Here is a 25,908-nt window from a genome sequence, read left to right on the forward strand (position 1 = left end):
TCTCCCGACTCCCCCGATCTCCCGACTCCCGGATCTCCCGACTCCCCGTATCTCCCGACTCCCCGGATCTCCCGACTCCCTGTATCTCCCGACTCCCCGTATCTCCCGACTCCCGGATCTCCCGACTCCCGGATCTCCCGACTCCCTGTATCTCCCGACTCCCTGTATCTCCCGACTCCCTGTATCTCCCGACTCCCCGGATCTCCCGACTCCCCGATCTCCCGATCTCCCGGACCCCCCGCAGCACGGCTCTCCCGCCGGCCCGGTTGGCGCGGAGCAGCCGGGCCGGGCCCGCGGCTCTCTGCCGCCGCCCGCTGGCCGCCCGCCGCCACGGCCGCTCAGCGCCCCGCGGAGCGGGAAGGGGCCGGAGACTCCTTCGAGAGACGGGGTAGATGAGCACTCAGCACCGGCAGCTTGATGTGCTCCGAGACCCACGGGGCAAAACTACAGGCACGCAGAAAAGATTCCAAAATAATCAGCCTTTTCTTCACCCCCTGGTGATTTCTGAGAGGTATCTGCCCGTCTCTGAGTGATGCGAGTCAGAAACTGAGTGCTCAAAATACACACTCATTGAACACCTGTAAAAATGCAGTGGAAAACAACTCTGCGATCTTACAAATCAGAAAATGTTCTCCAAGTGTTATGACACAAGGAGTCAGAAAGAATTAAGGGGGGAGCCTCAAATACAAAAAAATGTTTTGAAGCAGATACAGAGTCATTGTAGTGGAAAACAATTATCATTGTGTTCTCTTATACTTGGTACAGCATTCTGTTCCATAGAATAACTGAAATTTTAGTTTTGAGCAACCATTAAGCTTGTAGCTGTCACCATGTCTAATAATCACAAGTATATGTCATTGTTTAAAAAGTAAAAGAAAGTATAATCTTTCTGTTGGCAACAGAGAGTGCTAACAGAGCTAATAGCATCTAGCTAGCAAGGTTTATTCTACTTTTTTAACACAATGTCTTAAATGAATTTACCTCATATTTAGCTAATGTATTACTCAAACAGAAGATCTCCTTATGAAAAAACTTTTCTGCAGGAAAATGCCTGGATCATATTAATTACTGCCTCACCATAATATATTCCACAATAACACATGGTACCTTTTTCTCAACAAAAGTCTAATATTGCTAAGATTAAATTGTTCTTGTGTATTACTAAGTTTACAGAATTAACTAGCTAAATCTTACATCTTTACAACTAATGCTTTAAAAAACCATGAAAAATACTTCTTCATCAAGAATGATTGTATATTCATAATCCTTATGTATTTCTGAGATTTTCAAAGTACAAACCACGAGACTTTGTTCTAAGAAAGGAGACCCACAGGCTAGAACTAAATACCTCCATTTCCTGAGTGTAGGAAAACAGCTTTCCTAATGTCTTTTCAAATTCTTGGCTAAAGAAACCAACTAAGCATCCACAAACATAATCCAATAAATAATATCTCCTGCAACTATAAAATGCCATAACAATGAATTTGATTTAGAAGAGACAACCTGAGAGCATCTGGCACACCACAGTGTTGTAGGCACAGGCACCCCAATCTAGGGCTTCCAGAGGTGAACTCAGCTTCCTTCTCCCTACTGGTTTGCAAAAAAAAAAAAAATCATTTAAAAAGAAATTTTCATACCAGGAGCTTTACATTGTCTACAAAGTACCACAACACCAATTACAGCATCACCATTAGCTCAGTAAGGGATTAAATTTAAAAGACAGCAATGTGTTACCAGTTCTCTTACTTTTTCTGATATACAGAGGAATTAGAGAAACTGGAGCAGGAGAGATTGGCACTCGAAGCCACCATTAAAGAAAATGATTTTGAAGAAGGAAAAAGGGGCATCTGTGGATTCTTCAAAAAAGCCAGCACATTGAATATCTCAAAACACGAAACAAAGAAGGGTAAGTTCCAAAATGACAACTTATCCCCAACCCTTCAATGCATCACACTTTTATCAATATGCAAACTGGAATTTACTCCAAGCCAAAAACTCCTGAGCCACACAGAAGCCCCTGGAACAGCACCTCCCTTGTGCAAACCATGGTGGCCACAGCCCTGTAATGCAGCACAGTGACATCCTCTGCTCACAGGACATTCTGTCTGCAGCACAACCATCTCCCCTCACTTGCTAGGCAAACTTCTCAGCTCAGCTTATGTTCACTTCTACCTGACAAAAACAGAACTTGGTTATTAAAGTTTGAGGAATTCAGATCAAGTTGATTCAGGGGTTTTGGGATTGGTTTTGTCTTTTTAATAGGGTGTTTTAAGCTTTAAAACAGAGGCCTTTTTTCCCCCTCTCTAAAGAAAATAAGAACATATGCATAATATGCACAGAACAAGCATTCTTACTTTACTTAACATACACACACACAAATTCAGTACACAGCTGAAAAACAGGTAAAAATAGCACAACTACTCTATAGTCTTAGCATAATTTCATAAAAATGCACAAGTGAAGGTGGTAAAAGTACTGAAAGTATATATACAGCATACTGTCAAATAACTAACACATTAATGTGTAGGTGATGAAGTCAATATTACATTTCAGATTTAGTGAAATGATACAGACCCAATTTAAGGTCTCATTTCACAACTGCTAGGCTGTAATGATAATGACCCACCTGAAGCCATGCTTGTACACAAACATGTATTTTGAGAGTTTTCACCTGCAGAGACAATTACAACTGGCTGTGCATGCAATTCCCGCAGGTGCCAGGAGAATCTACAGACTGGGAACATAAAATGCCATTATTCTTCAGCTGGCAGGCTTCAGTTCATTTTGTTTCAGTAGAATATGTTTTTATGAAAAGTGCACCAAGACTGTGTACCCCTGTTTCGACTTCCCTTTTCAATTTAGTTGAGAAATGCATAAAGTAAATATATATTGCACATTTTGGCTCTCTGTATTAGCTAGATTATGTTAATAAATAGCCCCACCTCTCTGTTTTGTTTTTATGTTCATACTCCCTAGAGTTGTTCAATCTCCCAGTAGAGATGCTAGAACTGTAGAGGAAAGCCAATAACTGCTTTGGAACTATCCTGTACACACTCCAGAAACACAGGAAAACCAAACAAGGCATTTTCAGAACCTATATCAGAGTAAAACCTCTAAAGAAGCCTGTTTGCTCCACTTAGAATACTGCTCTGACACCACCTCTTTGAAATCATTGAAAGAGAAGCAGAAATAAAGCCAGAGGCCTCCAAAGGTGGAATGAGAGAAGTTATTCTTAGTAGAGAGTCAAGACTGTATCTTTTAAAGCCAGCCAGGCAAACAGCAAGAACCAAAATTTATTTCCAATTACCAGGGACCATGTCAGCATAGGGAAACAGCCATATGTGCTTGTGTTTTCTAACTTGCAGCTTCACCTATGCTACCCCTGCACCCCATCAGCTCATTTAATCCACTCTGACTGTACCTTTCACGGAGCTCTGTATTTTACAAAACAGCTGAGCTTGTAAAGGATGCAAAATGACACATTTACTTCTAAAATCTAGCAGATATTTCCCAGTTGCTTTTTAAGGCCCCAGTGAATTTTACATTTACTAAAAAGAGAGAGAACAAATAATCAAGTAACCTTTTTCAAAACGTTATAGTCTAGTGACAATGTCTTACACAAGCATCGGTTTGTGTGTATGAGAAAATTAGAAGTCCAAAGCATCTACTCTGTACCTTCTTTTTCAGATTTAAAGGGTAGAAATTATTTCAGAAACAGTTCATTTTCCAGAAGCTTTCCCTCCATTTGGCTCCCTAAAGCTACTTATTGCCTCACTTATCAGACATCCTTCCACATTTTTTTCTTTCTCATTACAGAGAGCACCATTAACACCATGCAGTCAATGCACGTGGGTGAATTCAATCAGAGGCTGCTAGAAGCCAGCACTCAATTTAAGAAGAAGCAAGGAAAAGGTACAATTGACATTTGGTGGCTGTTCGATGATGGAGGTAAGGAATTTGAGTAAGAATCACAGGGAGAGAGAGTTCTCTGTTACCAAATATAAAAACAGACTTGAAGTTGCATAAAACTGATTTTATTAAGTTTACATACTCAACTTTAGGTCAGCCTTAAATGTTTTAAAATTAACTTACATCCAATACTGCTGAAGTGAAAGATGGAATTTTTACCATACAATGCCCTCATTTGATATTCTTCCAATTTTCTGTGTTGTTTCAGGTCTAACAATCCTAATTCCTTACATTCTAACTATCAGGAAGAAGTGGAAGAATTGTAAATTAAGGATCTTCACTGGAGGAAAAGTCAACAGGATTGAAGAAGAAAAACTAGTGTAAATATAACTTTATTTGTCTCACTTGTTTAAAGAATTAGAATTGATGCTGAATATAATGCATATACAGCAGGAAGGTGGGAAATTTTCACCACAACTGGTTTGTGGTACTGTGGGCAGCATGAAAAAAAAAAGTACTTGATTGAAAGGTGTTAAGCTTATGGCATACCCTTAAGGTTCTGCAAATGGTAATTACCAAAGGAAACTCACATCCAGCACTTTTTCCCATTAATAGCTCATATTCCCTTCTCTGAGAAGTGCAGTCTGCCCTCTGTAATGAGAATATAATTACTTTTATGGGATTCACATGAGATAGTCCAGGTAACAGGAAGTAAAATTGCACATGAAGCTCTCATATGCAAATAGCATGGACAGATAACTCAAATGTGATTAACTGTGGTAAAATATAAAGAAGTTAAAGTGCAAGTTAATCAACTTTAAGGTCAAGTTGATTTTACTCAGTGTTTTAAAGTCTAGATTTCATAATCATCATTTGTCTTTGAGCAAATGAAAGGTACAAATACAAATTTATTTTTATCACCACTGGAAGTAGGACCTTTCCTTCCTAAGCACTTTACACATTACAGGCACAGCCACTTCAGCACCAGCGGAAGCAGCTCAGTTTGGGATGAAAGTTAGTGACTTCTTAACAAAGAGCAGAAGCACCTTGTAGAAAATTAAAAACATCATCTCCAGCCAAAACTCCAGGGGCAAACAAGTGAGAGAGGTGCAAAGACAGGGGTTACAATCACCAGCTTCACTAGGATTACAACACAGTGCCTTGGAAAGGCAGCTGCCACAGGATGCTCCCTTAAAGAAAAGGGAATGCATAGAGCAAACTTCACTGTGGTTCTATCCATTTTAAACAGTACCCTTAAGTTCATGTACCTCTGCAGAAGAGATTCACAAGTGTTTGTACAAACTATCCTTATAATTAGGTAAAAAAAGCCCTAGAGCTGCTCAAGGACCTGCTGGGAAGTGTTCTCTGTCCCTTATCCAGAGTCTGCCCAGTTTTGGCTGCTCGGGATTGCAAACAGGCTCCTGAACCTGAACTCTCTAGTCACCTGATTTTGCTGCAAGTAGGAAATTTTGAAAATGGGATTTGTCAAAACACAAAGTTTCCACAGAGGCAGTTCTGACACCTGCACACACTGCTTATCCCACACAGGCCCAAGTAAACAGCATGGCTAGGACAGCTGAGAAGGACGCAGCTTGTCCCCAAGAAAGCTTTATGTGTCTGTATTGCTACCTAAACACCAGCCTTCTTCAAAACATGGCCTACATGTACAAGCCTTCAAAGAGACAAATCTGGACTGGGTGATTGCTCCATTCCCTAGGCAGATCTAATACAAAATCATCCAAGTACAATTTCAGCCATGTATTTTGAATTCAGAAGTCAAATTTTTACTAGCATGTAATTCCCCAAATATTAAAACCTTTTCACAGAAGTTGAGATTTTACTCTTTATCATGTTCAAAACAGGGATTGCCACCAGGGACATCAAGATTTATAAAAGCTGTATGCTCTTTTTATATAAATACATTAAAAAGAAAGTGTAAACTCTCAGGTCATAAACAAATATGTGTTTGTACTGTGGTTTGCTCCGAGGAAATCTCTGACCTTTTCAAAATCCAAAGCTTACATGCCAAAAATAGAAACAAAAAAAGTCAAAAAGGAGGTGGGAGAAGGAGGTGTGGATAAGAACCACAAGATCCCAACCATGAGTTTAAACAAGGGCAAAACTGACCTAGTTAAACCTCTCTATCCTCAGCACAAACACACAAAAAACTATAAACTATTCCTTCTGCCAAGTGGGGCAGAAAAGAAAACTATTTTTTAATGAACATGTGTAAAGACAACATGTGAGTGGATCAACATAAATTCATAAATGAAAAAGATGAAGATTCTTTAAGTATTGGACTTTCTGGACCAAATTTTCACCAACACATGCACTACCAGTATTGTAAAACTCCATCCACAACATTCTGACAGTAACAGAGTAACAGAAGCCTTCTGTAAATCTTAGAGAATTCTGACCTACTGTATATTGACTATTCTTCCTTTATAACTCAAGCCTTCGGGAATACTTTGAGTATCATTATTTTCCCAAAATGTAAACATCCTCTGTCTGCTATTAATTTCTTTCTATTTTGTGATTTTTCATCAATCATCAGTTAAATGAATTATGCTACAGCAATCACATTAATCCAGTTCTGTAACTAGAAATTGAAACACTAAAGCATTTAAAGTAATTTGTCATATAGTTAGATAAGATATAAAATGCAGCTGTCTAACTCATTTACAAGTGTTCTTTGATATAAGGCACTCCAAAGTACAGTGATAAAACATTCTCTCTTTTGTTTTCAGGATGGCTTCACTCCTAAGCAAATTCAGAATAAAATTTGCTGATATTAATATCATTTGTGATATCAATATAAAGCCCAACAAAGAGAGGTAAGAAGCATTACCAAAATCCACTATTTAGTAGCCAGCCTTTATCTAGAGTTTATTTCTTTCATGTTGAAAATTAAAAGAAAAAAAAACAACAAAGCACAATACAGAAAATAACACTGACACTTCATGGTTATAATTTTCTAAGTACCAACAGCAGGAAAAATAAAAGAACTTTTAACAAGCACAGCTTAAAGGGTCAAAAACATGTGTAGTATTTTTCTTTATGTTATAAAGACTAATTAGAGACCATACTTATAAGCCACTAAATTTAACAGACATTTTGTGATGACTTCTCGTATTTATTTAGGCTGCAATAGACTCCAGTCAGTCACAATTCTCCTGTAAATTTACCATAACTGTCAACTCAGCCTTCTGGGTTTTACAATAAATTCACAACATTTTTCTGGTCAAACACAAGCATACTTCCTCTCTCCTATGAGGTCAATAGTATAATGTTCCCCTATCATTCAGATATAATGAAGGCTTAATAGTTTTAAAAATTAACTTATCGACATAAGTAATGCTCTTAAACAGAGGTTAGGAAGTTGGTAAAACAATGCTCAAAAAGCTCCACCTCCAACTGTGTTAGTTAAATTTAAAAAACAACCCAAAACTTAAAGTCCTTGTTTTTGAAAACATATCTACATAGATATTGTCTATTTGTTCTGCTTATGTAGAAAAAAGTATACAGCAGGATGTTCAGGTGATAACTGAATCCTAAATTCAATTCACAGTATTGTTTAATCTTAAAATTCCATAAATGTGCCCACCTTACCATACTCTCTGCCATCCCACTCCTTACTCCAACCAAAGCCTTCCCACTGGGTTCAAGTGCAATCCCAGATTAGGCTCTTCATCATTCTCTGTCCTGTTCCTACACACACATAGAACTTTGCAGAAACAATATAGGGTTCACCAGAGTTTCTATGGACCATTGGAGATTTGGACTGAAGAAATGCAGATAAAGAATATAAAGGTTTTCTAACTAGATACCTAAAGTCTCCTTTTAGTGTCCTCTTGATCTCTCAGGTAAATCTTTTAATCATATAAAGAACTGTGCAATACATAGCTTGTTTTCCCTCTAGTACAATGCAGTGATTTTACATAAGGTATCAAAAAGAATTAATATCTGGCACTAACATAAAAAAACACACGTTTGCTGCATCAGCACTATCTGAACTGAACAAATCAGTTATATGCCAGACACTTCCTAGACAGACCCACTGGATCTCTCTTCCAGCTGGCACCCCATCTATTTCACTAATAATAAGAGGATTATCACTATTTTACATACTGAAAGAGCCAATAAGGATGTTGACAAACTCTGACAACTTAGCAACAGCAACTCTAAATGCTGCATGTCACAGCCTTTAACCCATCTTTTGGCTTCCTGGCCATACAGCCAAGGCTAGCCTGTGCCCAGTCTGCCACAATGAGGCCCATCAGCACCAAGTGCTCAGGGAAATACACTCACATCCACACAAAAGAAACTCCCTGAGGTCTCTGTGGCATACTAGAAATTTTCAACAATGGGCAAGCAAGGAAGTATTGAAGGACAATAAGGTTCTCCAGATGAAAACTTTCAAAAGTTCAAGAAACAACTTGAAATTTAGAGAAAATCTGAACGCAATTCTGAGTCCACATATAGCAAAAAAACCCTACAATGTTTCCTTCTCCCCTTGTCACAGGAATTTGTATCACCTGTTTATCCATTGCATTAAAACCATCAGTAAAACCATTTCAGTGAGGTGATTGGTCCACTTAGTGCTAAAACAATAAACAAGGAGACTCATATTCATTGTTAATATTAGTAACCAATATACTGCAGTTTGCAATTACTGTAAAACCCATTTCAGTATTTTTGCTAGAACGAGGATAACACAGAAAATTCTCTGCTAAATGCAGTGTTTAATTATCCTTATATAACCTTTTAATTCTTCTCAAATAACCCAAACATACAGAAGTGGCACAGATATAACTTGGGGCACAATATAGCAAAGAATAGTTAAAGATTTTGCATGTTTTTCAGCTATAATTATTATCAGTGAGGCCCATCATACACAGTGACTGTGAAATAAGTTTGTGAGTTCATACCCTGCAGCAAGGCCTCCTTTGTAATTCCTGTTTCAGCTGGAAATTCTTTGAAGAGATGATTGAACCATATCGCCTGCACGAAAGCTGCAAAGATATCACAACTGCTGAGAAATTAAAGCGAGAGGCTCCATGGAAAATTACAGATGCAGAGCTGGAAGCATTCAAGGAGAAGGTAAAGCCTTGCCTACCTACCTCTTTACATATGCACCTTTTCTTACCCTCCAGATGTTTGAAGAGATTAGTAAGAAAAAGTGAAATACCAGATATGGCATTAGAAACATGATATGTACAAACCTGTATTTGATATTTACAGATTGGATTTATATTGTAAACACTGCAGAGGTGTGTTATGATTGCATTATTGAGCTCTCTCAGACTTTGGCATGCTTACACAGTATTTTCTAGGCTGATGACAAGCTCTGCCCACATCAAAGCCAGCCAGATGAAAACCACCTCTGAACCAGAAGCCACAGTTACTGCACTGAGCCTGAGATAATTGAGTCTGCTGAGGTTTATTAAATGGCTCCACTGTTTTGGAGCTTGACTCAAAGAGTGCAGTTCCAAACATTCACCACTTTGGGCAATTTAGAACTGCGTCCAGACACTTCAACTAAACTAGAAATTTCTCCAAAGGCAGGGTTGAGCATGAATTCTTACCTTATTGGCAGGGTGAAGACTAAACCAGTCTACCATGCAGGAGCTCTCCTGCAGTTCAGAGGAAGTTCAAGGCTGATGCTGGCTGATCCACTGGGTCAATTACAACCCAGTCTGCTCTTTATATTTGTTGGAAAAATACATTTTTCCCAATGAACCACCAGCTTCATCAGGCCAGTGACAAAAGGATGCAAACTCTTTCACCCTTGAGACAAGTTCTCCTCTAACTCACAGAGAATTAATCTAGCAATTTTAGTTATGGTTCCTGTGGAATTACCCTGAGTACACTGGGAGTTTAATTATCTCCACTTTATGGTCCTGGTAACTTCCTCAACAGAGCAAGGATGAGCTCAGAGCTGCCAGAAGTCACAGCCTGACATATTAACATAAGCAGAAATCAATAATGATTTAAGATCACACAAGACTACTGACTGCAGCAGCTGGGAAGGAGACTGACTGCTCACTGTGCTACCCGCATCATGGAGCTGATAATCAGCAGAAGGTTATATAGTCAGCTATGGGCAGAAATCCTTAGAATTAGTCTCACCTTAAATTACCAAAAAGTGAGACTCGGAGCTCTTAAAACACCTCAGTATAAAAGACAACAGGAATATAATCAGAGACAATTGCATGCAGAACTAGTGAGGATACAACAGAAAAAAAATGTGATTAAACTTGGTCTGGTCTAGGTCACTAATTAAGGAACTGTAAAAGTTCCTCAAAAGTTGAAGAGAAACAGCAATATGAAAATGCCAAATTACTCTGTAAAACAAGGACAACAAAAAGTTTAGCTTACACATCTGGAAAGACATGCTCCTTACCTTCAAAAGTAGGGCAGTTCTGGGAATTTACAGAGGACATTAGAACACATTTACAATTCAACAGATAAAAACCTGTCAGCACAAGCAAAGGGTGATGTTATAGGATGATTCTCATGAGGTTACAGCTGGCTACATTATGAGGGTTCTTACCTACATAACAAGAACAGTGACTTCTGTAAAGGAAAATTTAAGATCTGAATGGAGAAAAATCTTTTTACTTTCTCCAGGAAAAGAGAAAATAATTTACAAAAATCAGTTGAGATACATCTATCTTACATAAACCTGCCCTGGTCTCTTGTTCCCTGTGACTTGTGGTTAAGCCATAAAAATATCGAGGGCTTGAGCTCAATCATAAAGTAAGTTCAGTACAAAAATAATCCCTATCTCCAGGAAACCTTACATGGGGTGAACATTAGAGAGGCCCTAAAATAACTACACCAATCAAAAAGTGTGGCATAGCCTCATATTTTGCCATGGCTGAGACTCTGGACCTGGCTTCCAGTGCTGCCAAAGCAACAGCAGAAAATCTTGCAGGCAAGGGGGAGTGTGGAAGTCCATAAGGCACCAGAGCTGAAGATCACTGACCTAACTGGTATTTTTCTTTTCCTGTTGTGTTTTAATCAGAGTTATCGCCAAGTCCGTCTGAATGAACTCTTACAAGAGCACTCGAGAGCAGCCAACCTCATTGTCCTGTGAGTTGCAAGATTTTTGATTCTAAGAATAATGTGTAATGGGATTCTGAACTGGAGCTACAGAAACCCTTGTGTTAATTCACTGAGCACAAAGTAATCCTTTAAGTACCTTCTGGAGGACTTGCATCTGGACTGATGCTTCTCTGTGATTGCACTGAGTATGAATCTTCCTTGTATAAAGGAAAAGAGGCCACCAATAAATTACCAAAAAAGGCCCTTTCCAGAATCTATTTTTATTTACAGACACATTTTTTTATACACAGCTTCAATAAATTAGCTTGCACCTGTGATGCACAGATAAACCTCTACAGTTCTATCAATTCAGTCTCAAAAACAGGGATGGTCATATAGTGCTTACCACAAATTGACCCAAATTTTAAAACTCCCATCTCACAGCATCTGCAGATCAGAAAATAGGTTGATGGACAGCAAAATTGTTCATGTGTTGGCTTTTTATCCTTTTTAAACAATCATACTATGTGTGAGTTTTATGACACCAAAAATATTCTTTACCAGTTTGAGGTTACAATCAAAAGCAGTTCATACCCAGTACAATCAGGTGAGCAAGGGTTTGCAAATTAAGGCCTAATGATATGAAAACAATCTTGTAGAGTAATTATATCAGAGTTTTATATGAACAGTAATGTTTTCTGCTACCCTGCCTTCATAATGATAATTATATTTTTCCCTCTGCCCAAACAGGAGCCTCCCTGTGGCAAGAAAAGGAGCAGTGTCTGATTACCTGTACATGGCTTGGCTAGAAATTCTCTCCAAGAACCTTCCTCCAGTCTTAATGGTCAGAGGCAACCACAAAAATGTACTGACTTTCTATTCTTAGAAAAACATCAGTGCCTGGAACATGCCTTGCTTGGTTCCAATAGCTATGTTTTTAATGGCAATGGTTCATCAAAGACACATTCATTTAATGCCAATCTAAAATTTTAATAATTGACAGATTTTTTTCAAAAATCCAAAGCAAAGAATTAGAAAATAAAAATGTAAATGGTCCCTTCCAGTGTTAAACTCCAGTACAGGCAAAAGAAGGAAAATCTACCCATATGTCATATGAGACAGCAAATATTTTGAGCACAAAATAAGAAATTCTTCTGATTTATAAAGTATTAAAAGGTTTTTGATATTTATCCTAGAAAGCAAAAAAACTGTGATAAAGCAGAAAGGATTAAATCTCTAAATATTTTTTTCAAACTGTACTATCATAGTTGCTAATGGGCACACAGTAGGATTAAAATGAAATGCACCAACTTGTGAGACAAAAACCTGTATGGCATCCATCAGGTGTAACTCATGAATTAACAGAATGCAAGTAGAATACATGCTATGATTTTTTATTGTAATATTACCAAATTAAGGCCTATGCCTACAGCAGATGCTTTTACCTAAAATGTTCTGCTAATTTAAATTCATTCAAACATTTCTAATTTATTCACAAAAAAAAGATATATAAAAATATGGACTTTATTACAAGACTTGATAATGCATTTTCAAGCTCTGACATGCAATGGAATACGTGATTTAAATAATTAAATGTTGTAAGCAAATTTCACAAAAAATTAGTAAAGCACTAAATATTCTGACAATTTTTGCTATGAATGTTAGGGTTAATACAATCTGACATTATACATTGGGAAAATAAGTACAGTGATTTATGTGATTAGAAAACAAAAAACTCATTAGCTGAGTTGAATGCTTTACTTTTGATTTATAGAAAAGATTTCTCTCTTTTTTGACTTCCTAAATGATATTAATTATACACTAACTTAAAATAAAGGCAATTCATTAAGTTGTGTAATTTTTTCTATTTTCTACTCTGCAATGTTATGGTACTTTATAATTTCAGCTGTCAAGAAAAACAGCTTCTCTTTTTAATGGGTAAAGCTATATCCTATGTGTAAGCACTATTTAAATTAAAGACCATCAAGGAACATTTATTTATTTTCTGTAGTCCTGCAACTCCTTTGCAGAGATCAACCAACATGAAAGCCTCATGAAAGCCAGGGAACCCTGAATTTCACCAAATGTATATTTTAAAGCAAGCCTCAGCTTCCATCTTGATTGAATTATTAGAATTTAACTTGTAGTGGGTTTAGCACTTTGTCTCCAAAAATGACAAATATTTAATATTCATATTTCTTCTAAGTTCAACAGTAGCAATTCAGCAGAACATGGTAATGTAGCCCAGTAATCCATGCTTCATTTTCTCTATTAAAGGCAGGATATTAAATATTGATATTTTCTCATCATGTTCTTCCTTTGCTTCTCACACATTTACAACCAGGCTGAAGGATCATTTTACACTCTAACTGCATTACACAGAAGTTTCCTCCATCTACCAAACTTCCTGCACAACTCTGAGCAAACCAAAGCTCACATTCTGCACCAGCAAAACAAGATTATTTTTATCCTTCACAGTGATGTCAGCAGTGATACAGGAGCTTGCTGCATGCTGCCAGGTCCTTGCAGCTCCTTGTAGAATTGTAATGGTCACCATGCTCTCTGCCTCACACAGATACAACTTCAGTGACACCCAGCCAAAGCCAAGCCTTTAGGGAGGCTCCACTTAGGCTTTGTGGGTTTCTTATCACAACCTACACAAGGACCTGGAGGAATTCTAGCCCTTTAACTATGTATATGACTGGGGATTGTTTCTATTTTAATCATCAAGGTAGTAACTAAATTAATTACATGTCTGACATCCCTAGGAAAAAATACAGCTCTAATGCTGTCTAACACATTTTTAGATTATATCAACTACCAGTTCTACAAGTTTATATAGCTTAGGTTGGATTTGGTCAGTCACAAAAAAAGCAAGCATGGGTAAAGTGACCAGGGACATTTAAGTGTGAAAATACCATTGCTATGAAGCGAAAATAAAGAATATGTTGAATTTTGTTCAAAAGCCTAGGCATCCTGCACAGCTAAGTTTGTGCCTAAGGGCTGTTAAAATGATCCACTACTGTTCCTCTCATCAGTGAATCTTACCTTTCCCTCCTAATGTTAGTGGAGTTCCAACAGGTATCACAGAAGGCATTTCATCATAGTTGAGAGACTACACTTTCCTTACATCTTTTTACAATCACTGGCAAGTTGCCCATCTTGATCACATACCCCTAAAGCACAGTCCAGATTATGCTGTCCAGAACAGTATTCTTCCAATGTGTTTTTCACTAGATCACAACAGAGATTCTTTTTGAGGGGATTGTTTCTTTATTTTATTTTTAAATCAGCTACCCAACAGTGCAAGTAGAAGAGCTACCTAACCAAAAAGGCGTTGCATTGTGAGGATTAACAACTGTAACTACACTGCAAAAACAAGTTGTTATCCTACTTCACACTTGAAGGAGTTTCCACTCAATCTTCATCATCACAAAGTACAGAGCTCCAGCCACCAGCATAGGAAATTTCATCAGTCTTAAACCTCAGCAATTTTCATTACATCTTTGAAAAGTCCTACCAAAAGCTTTCCTGACTAAGCAACACTAATCCTCAAAACACCTAGACATTTATCATTTTTTCTCGCTTCTTCTCTAATTCCATATGGGATTTCAAGATCTTTTCAGCAAAAGGAATTTCAGCACCTGATCATCAGTTTTCAAACCAGAGACATCAACAAGTAAAGGAATCTGCACTGCAGTTGTACATATGGGGCAAATAGCTACAGGCAGTCTTGGCTGCTACTGACTCACTTAACTCCCCTTAGCTGTTTATCACCTCTCCTCAGGCAGAGGTCCCTGGCCTGTCGGCAAAGCTGGGGGGACAGAATGTGAGTAACCATCAGTATTTTCAGCTTGAATTTCAGGGGTCTCTGTCACCCTGATTCTTAAGACTTCCTAAAGCCTTCTGAGTTTACATTCCTTTGGAGAACTTTCCCACACAATTTCTGTAAACAACATATTGTTTACATTCTTTTATGGGGGTGGAGAACACTTGATGTACTGGTGGTTTGTCCAATGTCTTTGGAGAGGTGGCCCATTCACTCTCCAATCCAATGTCACCTTTGGGAAAGTACAAAAGACAGAGTCAGATAATAAACTTTCTTTTTTACCTTGCAAATAGCAGGTGAAATGAGTGACTCAGTTAAGATGAGGAAAGTCAAGGTTTTGCAAGTGTTGTGCTTCAGCAGAGGTCAGGCCACTGTTGAAAAATCTGTCCATGCTGGTACCTAGGGCACAGCCCCCTGGCAGCTGTGTGGGCTATCGAGACCCTGTGGCCATCACTGCTGAGGGAACACCTCACACTGGCCTTGGCTCTGCAAGGAAAAATGGAAACAAAAAAATACAGCAAGCTGCAGCTCACATTCTCCACAAACAAGTGCAATATCCCACAGTCATGCCACTGGCTGGAACTTCATCAGAGGAAATTAAGTTTCAGACAAAATCAAACACACTGAGGTTGTCTGGAACAGAGTAAAAAGCAATGGCAAAATTCCACAACCCCCATGCTGTGCTGCAAACATGCAATCAAAAACAGAGTTTCATTATAAACAGACAACATCATAACAGCCTTTTTAAATTACAAACCTTAATCACTGTGAAAGAGACAGCTGTGCTAAGTAAGAATGGGGTGGGAAGTCACTGTTTTAAAGCCAGTTTTCTTCTAACAAAAATCCCCATTTTAACACCAAAACTTCATTGGGGAGAATTTTGTGGCTATTACCCTGAAAGAGGCTCTGTTTCTTCCTGTGTCCAACAAAGCAGCCTCCACTCCTGCTCTCAGTCCAGGCAAAAAGGCAGATGATTTCAGTTTATCTCAGTATTGTTTTTCAAAGTCAGGAGGAAATGCCTGATGGAGAGCAGTACTAATCAGCAATCAGGAATGCTGGAAGGTTTGCTGACTCTACAGAGCAAGCAACACATTCCCAGAACCAAGGTAAACTTGGTTTTAGGCTGGGGGTGTTCCCCTTGTAAAGATCTGGAATGAAACAAGTGTTACTCAGCTGAGTCCCTTCTCCTTAATAATATTTTTGGATGAGTCCTCCTCTTTATTATTCATGGGCTTCCAGGCTACCTCAAGCAGAGTTTAGAACCCAGCCTGCCTCACCAAGTTTGGCCAGTCTCGTTCCTTTCTATGCTATAATGAAGGATGCAGTTGTAAACTCCATGAAGCCCTGCTTGTATAAATAAACATTTACAATTAGATTAGTTTGATACAAATTCAATTCCTATTAACTTCAATTTTTGGATAGCTTACATCAGAAACCATGAAATATTTTCAGTAGTTTTTCACATGTCTGTGTTACATATATATTCTCCTTCAAACAGTTCATATTTAGACTTAAAATACTGAACAGGAATAAAACAAACATCCATAAAAATACCTTTCACAACTGAACTGCAATGTGTAGTAAAGGTTTCACTGCCATCTGGCTGCATTTAGAAAATGTAACACAGCAAGGAGACAATCCCACACACTTCAGAGTTTAAAACAAAAAATTACAAAGACCAGTTGTTAGACAAAATCTAGACCAGCAAAAAGTCTGTAGCTATTATGCAGAGTCAAGTAACTCCACTAGCCTCACCAGGGACAGTTCTGAAACTATGACTCCAATGGATACTTTTCAGCCCATAGCAGAGCCATGGGGGAATTCAGGAAATTCCCTAGTCCTAGGGATATAGATATGTCCTGTAGAATATATCTATATATAGATAGATACGTAGAAAGAGATAGATATAGGAAAAATAGGGGGGGAAATAAATAATAAATTGAATGTCAAGATGGCAGAGCATATTAAACACAATAAAACAATCTTCTGCTTCAAGACAGAAGAACAGGGCAGGCCTAGCATTGGCAGGTTTTCCCATCCACCTCATCGTCAAGAAATGCTCTCCTCTCGTAAGGCAAACCCTTGCAAACACTTTTGCCGTGGCCTGACCATTTCCGAAGGAGTCTCTTTCTACCTCTACTCTGTGCAACGTGCTCTAAGCAGGTCTGCTTTAACAGCAGGACTAGACCGGATGCTCTCCAGAGGTCCCTCTCAGCCCCAACCACCCAGTCACTGTGGAGGACAGCTGCCGTTTGCCACGCGGCTGTGCGGGGCGGGAACAAGAACGAGAACGGCCCCGGGGCTCCTCGGCGGCGCCGGGCGCGGCCCCGCCCGCCCGTGCAGCCGCAATCGCGTCCCCCGGCAACGCCGCGCGGCCCGCGGGGTCTGCCCGGAGCCTGCGGCAGCGCCGCCGCACCCGAGGCGCCGCGGGCCGGACTGCTGCCCGCGGGGTGCGGCAGGTAGAGCCCGGGCACGGGGAGAACGGAGCGCCGGCACCCCGCCCGTTCCCCGTGAGCCGTGCGGACCGCGGCGGGGAGCCCGGGCTAGCGGCCCGTGGCGCGCTTCCCGCACGGCAGCGGCGGCGGCGCTATGTTGGTCCGGTGCCTCCGGTGGCTCCGGCACCCCTGCGGGCGCTGTAAGGAGGGGTGGGGCAGCTGCGGGGCAGCACACACTGCCCAACCCGCAGGTCTCGGGGGCTCTGGGGGATACACACCCCGCAGCCGCACCGCGGGCCGCTCGGCGCCCCTCAGGGGCCGCCCGGCAGTGACGCAGCGGCGCGGGGCGGTGGGCGAGCCCCGCCTGACAGACGGGGCGGGACCCTCGGTGCGGGCGCGGGGGGCCCAGGAGGAGCTGGGCGAGGCCATTCTCACCGAGGGGGGAATGGGGTTGCTCCGCGCGCGGAGAGGCCGCGGATGGGCCGGTTCCCCCCCTTGCTCCCGCCCCCATGGGCCGCGCCGGGTTTTGGCGGGTTTTCGGCGGGCGGGCGGCAGTCCCTCACAGCGTCTGTCCCGCTCCCTCAGCCATGCCCGCCTCCGAGGCCGTGCCGCTGCCGTCCCCCAGCAAGAGGCAGAAGGGCTCGGGGCCTGCAGAGGCTTCCGCACGTCTGCGCTTCACCAAGCTGTCCGAGAACGCCTTCGCCCCCTCCCGGGGCTCCGCCCGGGCTGCGGGCTACGATCTGTACAGGTGAGGGAGGGTGAGGGCACGGCACCCGCGGCGGCAGCCCGCGCTCGATGCCGCCCCGCTCGGCGAGCCGCGGGCACTCCAGGGGCTCCGGCGGCCGAGGGGGCCCTCGCGGCCTCTTGCCGAGCTGAGCCCCTGGACAGTCTCGCTGGCCATGCAGGAGTGGAGGCCAGAGCTGATGTAGTCACAGCTTCCTCGCTTCTCCATCCCTGATAATTTCCTGGTATCTGTGGTCCAGCCATGTTAAAGGATTGATTTCATGAGGCACAGATGCCGCCGTTGGCTAAAAGTCAGGCTTGACAGAGCATCCAGAGTTGCTGTTGGTGCCCACACTGGCCAGGTTGCGTTCCTGTTGAAAGGAAAAAGCGGTAGTGCATGTGGGCCCTTCTTGCCAGCACTTGTGCTTTTCCACTTTCCTCTTGGCTCCGGGGTTGCTGCCTGGCAAAGGGCCTTGCAGCAGTTTGTTAGCGCTCCTAGCTGGAAACCACGTGAGTTGATGTACAGACTTAGGTTTTGGTTTGTTTGAATTAATAATGACCCTTATTCCTTGGCTTTCACTATGTTCAGGAATACCTGTAGCTAGACTTGGGGCTGTTTGCATAGTGCTTCTGTGATTAAGTCGCTAGTTTTGAACGAGTGAACTTTGCTGCTGCCACTTCTAACTTACCTTTTTTAATATTATGTAAAATAACCAGCCTTTTTCTCTCTTCACCTCTCTGACTTCTTTCCTGAAGATTTACTGCACCACACCTTACCCTTAATTCTTTTTATCCCTTTCATCTCCCCAGGTTTGTTTTTGTTCTTGTTCCAATGTTGCACGGTAGACCTGGAAAAACTGTGTTTTATAGAAAACCTTTCAGTGCTTCCCAGCATTTAAAAAACAGTTCTTTGTCAAGGTCAAGACATGACAAGTATTGTCACCACTGCTTTTCATTAGGCCTTCAGTTGGGTAGCTTCAGCAAGCTCTTAAAATCTCTGTAGCTCAGGTTTTCCAGGAGAATCATGAACTGTCAGACTGCTCAGAAAAAAAAAATTGTTGCCTAAAAGTTAACTTAATAGATTATTAATTTTGACTACAACTAGTTCATCTGCTGTAGAAAGCTTAATCAGATTGTATTATTGATAAAGTTTTTGCTATTGCACAAAAAATGCACAACCACGTTCACCTAATGGTTACTTTAAACTTTTTTTTTTTAATATCTTACTAATTAAAAGCCATTTGAAACTGGCAATTGCAGGAGTATACTGTTCAAATGACATTTCTGGAATCTTAAACTAGCACCATCAGAAAGGCAACATCTTGTATTTTTGGATCTGTGTTAAATTTCACAAATCTGTAAATATTTGTTGTTTAAATTTCATGGTATAAATTCCCTGGCAGATTAATTCTGGGTAATTTTGTCCCTTAAGTTACAGTAAAGAAACTTTAAAAAATATTCTATAGAAACTAGTGTTTCTTTTTTTAATGTAGTGCCTATGACTGTGTGATACCACCCATGGAGAAGGCTGTGGTGAAAACAGACATTCAAATAGCACTTCCTTCTGGATGCTATGGCCGAGTAGGTGAGTATGCAGCTGTCAGAAGGTTGCAGAGTCATTCTAGAACAGCTTTGACACCATCTTCACATTTAGATTCTGCCTAAAGCTTTCAGAATTTGTCAAGACAAAAAAAGGGGATGCCACATGGCTGTGTGATTTACTGAATCTTGCAGTATTTTCCTGTTACCTGTTGTCAGATGCATTTGAGGTTTGGTGTATGTCAGGTGACCAATGGATGATCTGTACTCTACATACAACTTTATAGGCTCCACAGTAGTTCATTATTTGTATGCAGTTTCAGAATTCAAATCACAAAATCTCATAGGTGTTGGACATACAGAAAATGCATCCCTGGTTGCTTAAAAATAAACCCCAGAGCATCAGTGTAGTAGAATTTGATTACATATTGTCATAGAATAGTTGAGAGGACCTGTACAATATATTCTGTTTATTTTGTGCATTCTTTATCTGAATTATGTATAAGTTCTTAAAGTAAAAAAGCAATAGCCACTCCAGGGGAAGAAAATTATCAGAATTTGCCATGTCCTTTTATGTAAAAGAGCACATGCATTTCTCTTATCCCGAAGAAAATTTTAAAGATCATGTAATTTTTAGTTCCTCATCCTAGTAGGCTAAGGTAAGTAAAAACCCAAATCCCCACACATAATTTATCTGTGTATAAGTCTGCTTAGGAAATGCCTTGCCAGGTATTGTTTTCCTTCATAACTTAAATAGATTGACCTAATATTCTTCTGAGATGATGCTGAACCAGTGATAGTCACCAAAAATAAACCAAGATTAGATAGTCTAATCTAGTTGCCTCCCTTGGAGAAAACTACTCTGCAATTGCAGGTCAAATAAAGATAAGTTTCCATTACTTAAAAATTGCAATTTTATTGTAGCCTGTTGCAGCTGTTACTCTGTTTAATATATATGTAAACTCTTACAGTAATTCCTGTAATATGTTTATCTTAAAAAGACTGTGGAAACAATTGTCATTGCCAAGACTGTGCAAACACACTGTATAAACTATAAATACTGTCTTTTTAAAGAAATAAATTGTAATACTTAAAAAAAATTCTTTTCTAGCACCACGTTCTGGTTTAGCTGCAAAGCACTTCATAGATGTTGGAGGTAAGCTTTTTGTTCTTTTTATTAAGACTTGGTAAGTATTGCTCACAGAAGTGCCTTAGTTTCACACTGTAAGGTGCAAATAAATGATGGTTTCTTGGGGATTCTGGCAAAAGAGAGAGACCTGAGAGAGACAGGTCATCATAATTAATGTTAAAATGTTCTTAATTGTAAAAAAATACAGATTTTTTAAAATAATACTATATCATAATTCTATAGACAGTGTCTGCCATAGAAGTTACTTTGTGGTTTAGACATTACAGATGCTTCTTACATGCTGGTTTCTCCATTTTTTTTATCCAGCAAGTTAACTTGAGAGTTGCAGGTTTTTCTAAATTTTCAAAAATTGCGATACTTCCAGTGTTACTAGCACCTTAATTAGGAAGTTAAGAAATGCCATTGGATTAACCCAAAACATTATATAAGAATGCTGTGTAAATACCTTTTCCATACTGGATGTAGTGCAGAGATTGCAGGGTAACTAGGGATCATTTGCACTACAATTTTTTTCAAAAGCTGAAGGAACTACTTTAAAAAATAGGTTTTTATTCTTAAGTGTGCATTTTGTGGTTCAACATTTAAAACTTCAAGGTACACTCATAATACAGTTTCCTCTGGTGTTAGTAAGCTCTAATTACATTGTATAAGCTGGGGAATGTCTTGGAATGGCATTTAATTTTAGTATGTAAATTATTTCTGCAAGTAGACTTCAAAATACATGCTTGGGACCACAGGGAGGCCCAAACTCATGTTTTCTACTGGAAATACATTTCCTCTATCTGAGAGAAAAACTCTAAAGAAGCAGAATATAATTGCTTTAATGTAGCCAATCTTCTGAACTATGTAGTTAATACAGTCGTACAAAATACAAGAGTAAGCTAGTTTTATAGTCTTGGTACTAGAATATAGCTGTGTGACAGTCATTTCCTTACACCTCTGATTCTGTTACCTTGCCAGAGGGACAGGATTTGGATCTGTGCAAATCCATAGCTCTCAAATGAAATATTAGAGTTAAGAACAGATTTCTGCTTGACACTGAATAAGCTGAAGTTAGCAGAACAAACGGGGCCTGAATTTAGTCCAGCTGTCTTGATTTCAGAAAAGGTATTACTACTAAAATTAGTAGCACAGTGGTAAAGCACTTCTTGACATGTGATGGTGTTTTTCAGTTCCTTTTGCAAGATTGATAAGCATTTTTAGATGTCTCAGTATTTGCATATATATTGTTAGTTGTGCATCAGAAATATAAAGGATATAATTATGAGATACTGTAATCATTAATTGAAACCTTATCTAATCTAGTTATCTCATACACTGACATTTACTAACTGGGTATGTCTCGAAATTCTCTCTCGTGACAGCTGGTGTTATTGATGAGGATTACAGGGGAAATGTTGGTGTGGTACTGTTCAACTTTGGCAAGGAGACGTTTGAAGGTAGGTGTTAAGCCTGGCAGAACCTATTTTCAGCCATCTGACTGGGAACGAGAAACTAATTTTTTTAAGTTTATGCAGAGGTAGAATTAGCTGGGAACATTTTTATTCTCTCAGTTAACAAAAACACAGATATTTCAAAACGTCCTGTCAAGGGAACATGTAAAGATTCTACTCATAGCTAATTAAGCAGCATTCAAAAAAACTGTTCCCAAAACCACCACACCACCACAAAAGCAAACCAAAACATCCCTACCTAGCTAAGCTTTAGATTCACAAGCTGTACTGAAATGTAACTTTTATTAAGTTATTACCTTTCTCTGAAAAAAAAAAATAGCTGAGCAATTTAAAAAAAACTTTCTCCAGAATCCTGGGAAGCATGAGGATTTTCTCTTTATTACACTGTCTTTCTGCAAAAAGTCAGTTTTAAGTTTCAGTGCCCAGTTGTAAGAGATGTGCTTTTGTGGCCTCTTCTGCATCTTCACATCATAAGCTGCTTATGGAAGTTCTGTGAGCCAGACTGGTTATTAGTGAGAAACTCGGTTTTCCTTTTATCAGTTTGCCTTTTTCACCCCAAATTCCTGGGTCCAGTTCATAAAAGGAGCAACATTATCCATACAGCTGTCTCTCCATCTCTGCAGTACTTATATATAATGAACTTAGGGTGCCAGAGAATGGCAGCAGGAATGAATGGAAAGGCCTTGAGGTGGTACAGCTGCTGACAGTCACCACAGAAGGACCAAACAAAAGTTTATCTTAACCTGTATTTTTCTGGTCTGTTAACATCTGTTTAGATAGGTTTCTAATAAGTGTTTTCACTTTTAGTATATTCTGATACTCTTTAAAGGAGATTGTTTAAAGTCTGTATTTGTTGTTCACTTTTTTGAAGGAACTAATAATATTTTAACTTCTCTGCAGTTAAAAAAGGAGATAGAATTGCCCAGCTCATCTGTGAACGCATTTATTATCCTGAGCTAGAAGAAGTTGAAGTAAGTTGCCAAAAGAAAATATTTCTGCATTTTCAGTGATTATTAGTTACGATACTTGTATATAAGAGGAAATTTATTATATAAATAAATATTGGCTAAAATTACTTTCAGTGGTAAAACTGCATAGCAGCAGTACTACCTGAATGAAATTATATTTGATTCTTTGTACATACTTACCAAAAAAGAAAAAAAAAATCTATGCAAGTTTTCAGAGTTTTTGAGGAGCAGTTCAATATATACTAGAAAAGGTTGTCTCAGAAGCATTTGTTCAAGCTTGTGCAAAAGATATTCTAAAGAGTCTTGCATACAGTTTTTGTTTCTTAATTATAGCTGTTGTTACAAGTAAATGGTAGATAATATCTCTTGTACAGAAACAAAAGGCACTAAGCCAGCTTATTTTAATTGATGTCTTTCAGGCTCTGGATGATACAGAACGTGGTGAAGGTGGCTTTGGCTCTACTGGAAAGAACTGAAAATTACTTGAATACGCTTTCTATTTTTGGTTTTTTGTTCTATGTTTTCTAAATTTCCATCTGAATTAGAAGTAGAATTTTTGGAGTACATAAAAATATTTCAAATTTTATTGAGACTTCTCTGTATCTGTGCTGCAGTGAATTTGTCTGCATAATGAGGAAATATGCATGACTGGCTTAACTTAGTAGTTGATGTATTATTTTCTCTTTCAAGATGTTTGGTCCTCAGCAATAAGAACACATTGTTTATGTGACAATTATACTGTAATAAACGAAGAAATAACTTAATGACCTAAAATACAACAGCCAGTTGTTCCCTTGCCAGTTTTTTTAGACTTCTGAAAGCTATCTTCAACATGGTTAAAGATTTCATACTGAGAGCCTGTTTCATACAGCCTCAGTGACAGCATCAATAGGACTTTCCATTCTGACATCAAAATCAGAATAAGAAAAGATATTTAATATTGCACCCTCTACAACCTGTCCAAATACTTGTGTTTCTGTTCAAAGCTAAAGTTCTGACTTTGATCCTTAGCTCATCTTCAAGTGGCCAATTTTTCAGCTCTCTTATATTAAAAGAAAAAGCAAAAAGTGTTTGAGTTAAATAGTACAACTCATCTGAAAATAACTTCTGTGTAGTAAATAAGAGCTATGAATTACACTTTTGGAATATTTGTTACAAATTTATCAATATGTTAATATCTGAAAGAAAAATTCTGAATTATTTAAGCAGTGCATAGTTTGGTTTTTTTTAAGTTTACTTTTGTCCAGTTAAGATAATTTTTTTTTAATCTATCCTAAACCTGATTCAATAAGTGTGTGGAATTTCTTAGATGGCTCTCTAACTTTCAGGTGAAAGAACACGCAGAGAAGAGAAGAAACAAAAAAAGGAAAGAAAAGTGACTATTTTTCCACTTTACATAAAAGAATTAGAAAAGGCTCTGAAGCTCTCAAACACTTTTTCCTGCAGCTGTCTCTACTTTAAGATTTTCTTATCTGGAAGGTTACAGGTAGGAAATACTGTGCATTAAGTTAGCAGTAGAAAGGTGTTCCCTTTGTAGGCTGATGTTCATACTGCTCTTCTGCTGGGTAATTTCAGCTCAGGATAATCCTGTTAGCATTAATTTCATGTTCTTGTCTAGGACTATTTTTTGTGAAGTATGCCCAAAATACTACACATTTTATACATTTTATCCTGCCCACTCCTGCGAGGAGCTGCACAATAAGGAGCAGTGTAACAGCATTTAGATCCCTTCAGCCATGGGATAGGCATTACACTGGCTTGGCAGTGCTGAAACAAGAATTGGATTCATCCTTGTCCAGCCTTTTCCTCTAAGTGCATAATATGCTGGTCAGTTGGTTTGCTGTTGGTCCTTACCCCTCATCATAGTGCTCTACTTGGATCTGTACACCCAGACAGACCAACGGGAGCAGGCACACCCTGCAAAAGGCTGCTGCAAGCAAGGAGCACCAATCATACCAATGCAGTCTAAATGAACTGGGAAAGCTGAGCTTATTTTATTCAGTTTTGCAACCTGCCAAAAAGGAATTTAGAGGATATTTAAAGGTCTTAAAATCTGTGATCCTTTTGTGAAAGCTGTTTCCTCTTCTTGGACTGTAAGATAAGAGAAAGTTTTGCTGCAATTTTTAGTTTCCACCTCCTGAAGTAAAGACCCAGCAGGGGTTCCACTAATGCAAGTCCTTTTTTAAAAAAGATGCTGCAAGAGACTTCACTTGGAAGAGCAACCTACAAGGAAGAAGTTGGAGTTCAGGTGATACTCATTACTTATTGTACCTGATGGAAACTGATCTGATTTCCATTTTGGAAAATAATGCTAATACTACAAATCATGATCTCAGGAGCTATATCAGACATATAAGGAAAAAACAAATTTACATATGCATACCTGCAGTAACTTGTCAACATTAAAACCATTATCTGTCATTACCAGAAAAGGCTCACTTGTTTTGAAAAATCTGTGTGGTGGAGTTCCTCTCCGTTGTTTCTCAGTACTTCTCTAGAAAAGCACATCATGAGTTTCAGATTGCTGCAAGGCCCTTCCCAGTAAGGACCTTGGGAATGTTTATCTGAAATGAGAAATGTTTTCAAACTTGGCTCTACACTGAGCTCCTCTGTGCACCAAGCCATTGCATGGGTAAGGAATTCTGGTGATTCCTGTTAGAGTATTAGGGTTTGCTTTTCAATAGAAGTAGCAAATCTATGAAAGACAAATATTTCTACCCAGGCAGCAAGAGTTACCAGTGTATTGAAAGTTCTAAAGTTAATACTGCTACTGCAGATCAAGGCCTGCATTTGAAACTTGTAGAAACTGTACTGGGACTGAGTAGAGGCTTCTTAAAACAGCATTTGCTACTCT

The 25,908-nt window shown here is 39.3% G+C and overlaps 2 protein-coding genes and 1 long non-coding RNA gene across 4 annotated transcripts in view; 2 read left to right on the top strand and 1 right to left on the bottom strand.

Annotated features, from left to right (window-relative positions):
- Window positions 1–11,842, top strand: part of SLC12A1 (solute carrier family 12 member 1) — a 41,776-nt gene extending 29,934 nt beyond the window's left edge. The window contains exons 21-27 of the mRNA XM_077785901.1: window positions 1,763–1,906; window positions 3,817–3,948; window positions 4,178–4,289; window positions 6,657–6,743; window positions 8,874–9,009; window positions 10,937–11,004; window positions 11,707–11,842. Of these exons, the coding sequence (XP_077642027.1) occupies window positions 1,763–1,906; window positions 3,817–3,948; window positions 4,178–4,289; window positions 6,657–6,743; window positions 8,874–9,009; window positions 10,937–11,004; window positions 11,707–11,842 (815 nt within the window). The remainder of the gene's footprint in view (window positions 1–1,762; window positions 1,907–3,816; window positions 3,949–4,177; window positions 4,290–6,656; window positions 6,744–8,873; window positions 9,010–10,936; window positions 11,005–11,706) is intronic.
- LOC144246950 (uncharacterized) overlaps window positions 1–17,099 on the bottom strand; it is a 33,635-nt gene extending 16,536 nt beyond the window's left edge. The window contains exons 1-2 of the long non-coding RNA XR_013340663.1: window positions 16,920–17,099; window positions 15,068–15,271 (exon numbers count right to left, since the gene is read on the bottom strand). This is a non-coding gene — a long non-coding RNA (uncharacterized LOC144246950). The remainder of the gene's footprint in view (window positions 1–15,067; window positions 15,272–16,919) is intronic.
- Window positions 17,100–17,171: 72 nt separating this feature from the next.
- On the top strand, window positions 17,172–23,835 carry DUT (deoxyuridine triphosphatase). Of its 2 annotated transcripts, none has more exons than XM_021537495.3 (7): window positions 17,172–17,244; window positions 17,806–17,968; window positions 19,437–19,528; window positions 20,594–20,638; window positions 21,997–22,071; window positions 22,987–23,057; window positions 23,474–23,835. In XM_021537495.3, the coding sequence occupies exons 2-7, from the start codon at window positions 17,808–17,810 to the stop codon at window positions 23,528–23,530; spliced, it is 501 nt and encodes a 166-aa protein (XP_021393170.1). In that variant the 5' UTR covers window positions 17,172–17,244; window positions 17,806–17,807; the 3' UTR covers window positions 23,531–23,835. The 2 variants fall into 2 exon arrangements, with proteins under 2 accessions (XP_021393170.1, XP_021393171.1); XM_021537496.3 differs by lacking the exon at window positions 17,172–17,244 and adding an exon at window positions 17,426–17,471.
- The last annotated feature ends 2,073 nt before the right edge of the window (window positions 23,836–25,908 follow it).

Source organism: Lonchura striata, chromosome 11, assembly GCF_046129695.1.
Source record: "Lonchura striata isolate bLonStr1 chromosome 11, bLonStr1.mat, whole genome shotgun sequence".
Taxonomy (NCBI): domain Eukaryota; kingdom Metazoa; phylum Chordata; class Aves; order Passeriformes; family Estrildidae; genus Lonchura; species Lonchura striata.

Excerpts from the sequence above, each read along its gene's own strand:
- DUT (XM_021537495.3), top strand. The coding sequence starts at position 17,808 with ATGCCCGCCTCCGAGGCCGTGCCGCTGCCGTCCCCCAGCAAGAGGCAG. Across the intron at positions 20,639-21,996 it reads GCACTTCATAGATGTTGGAG|CTGGTGTTATTGATGAGGAT; the intron begins GTAAGCTTTTTG and ends CTCTCGTGACAG. Across the intron at positions 23,058-23,473 it reads CTGAGCTAGAAGAAGTTGAA|GCTCTGGATGATACAGAACG; the intron begins GTAAGTTGCCAA and ends GATGTCTTTCAG.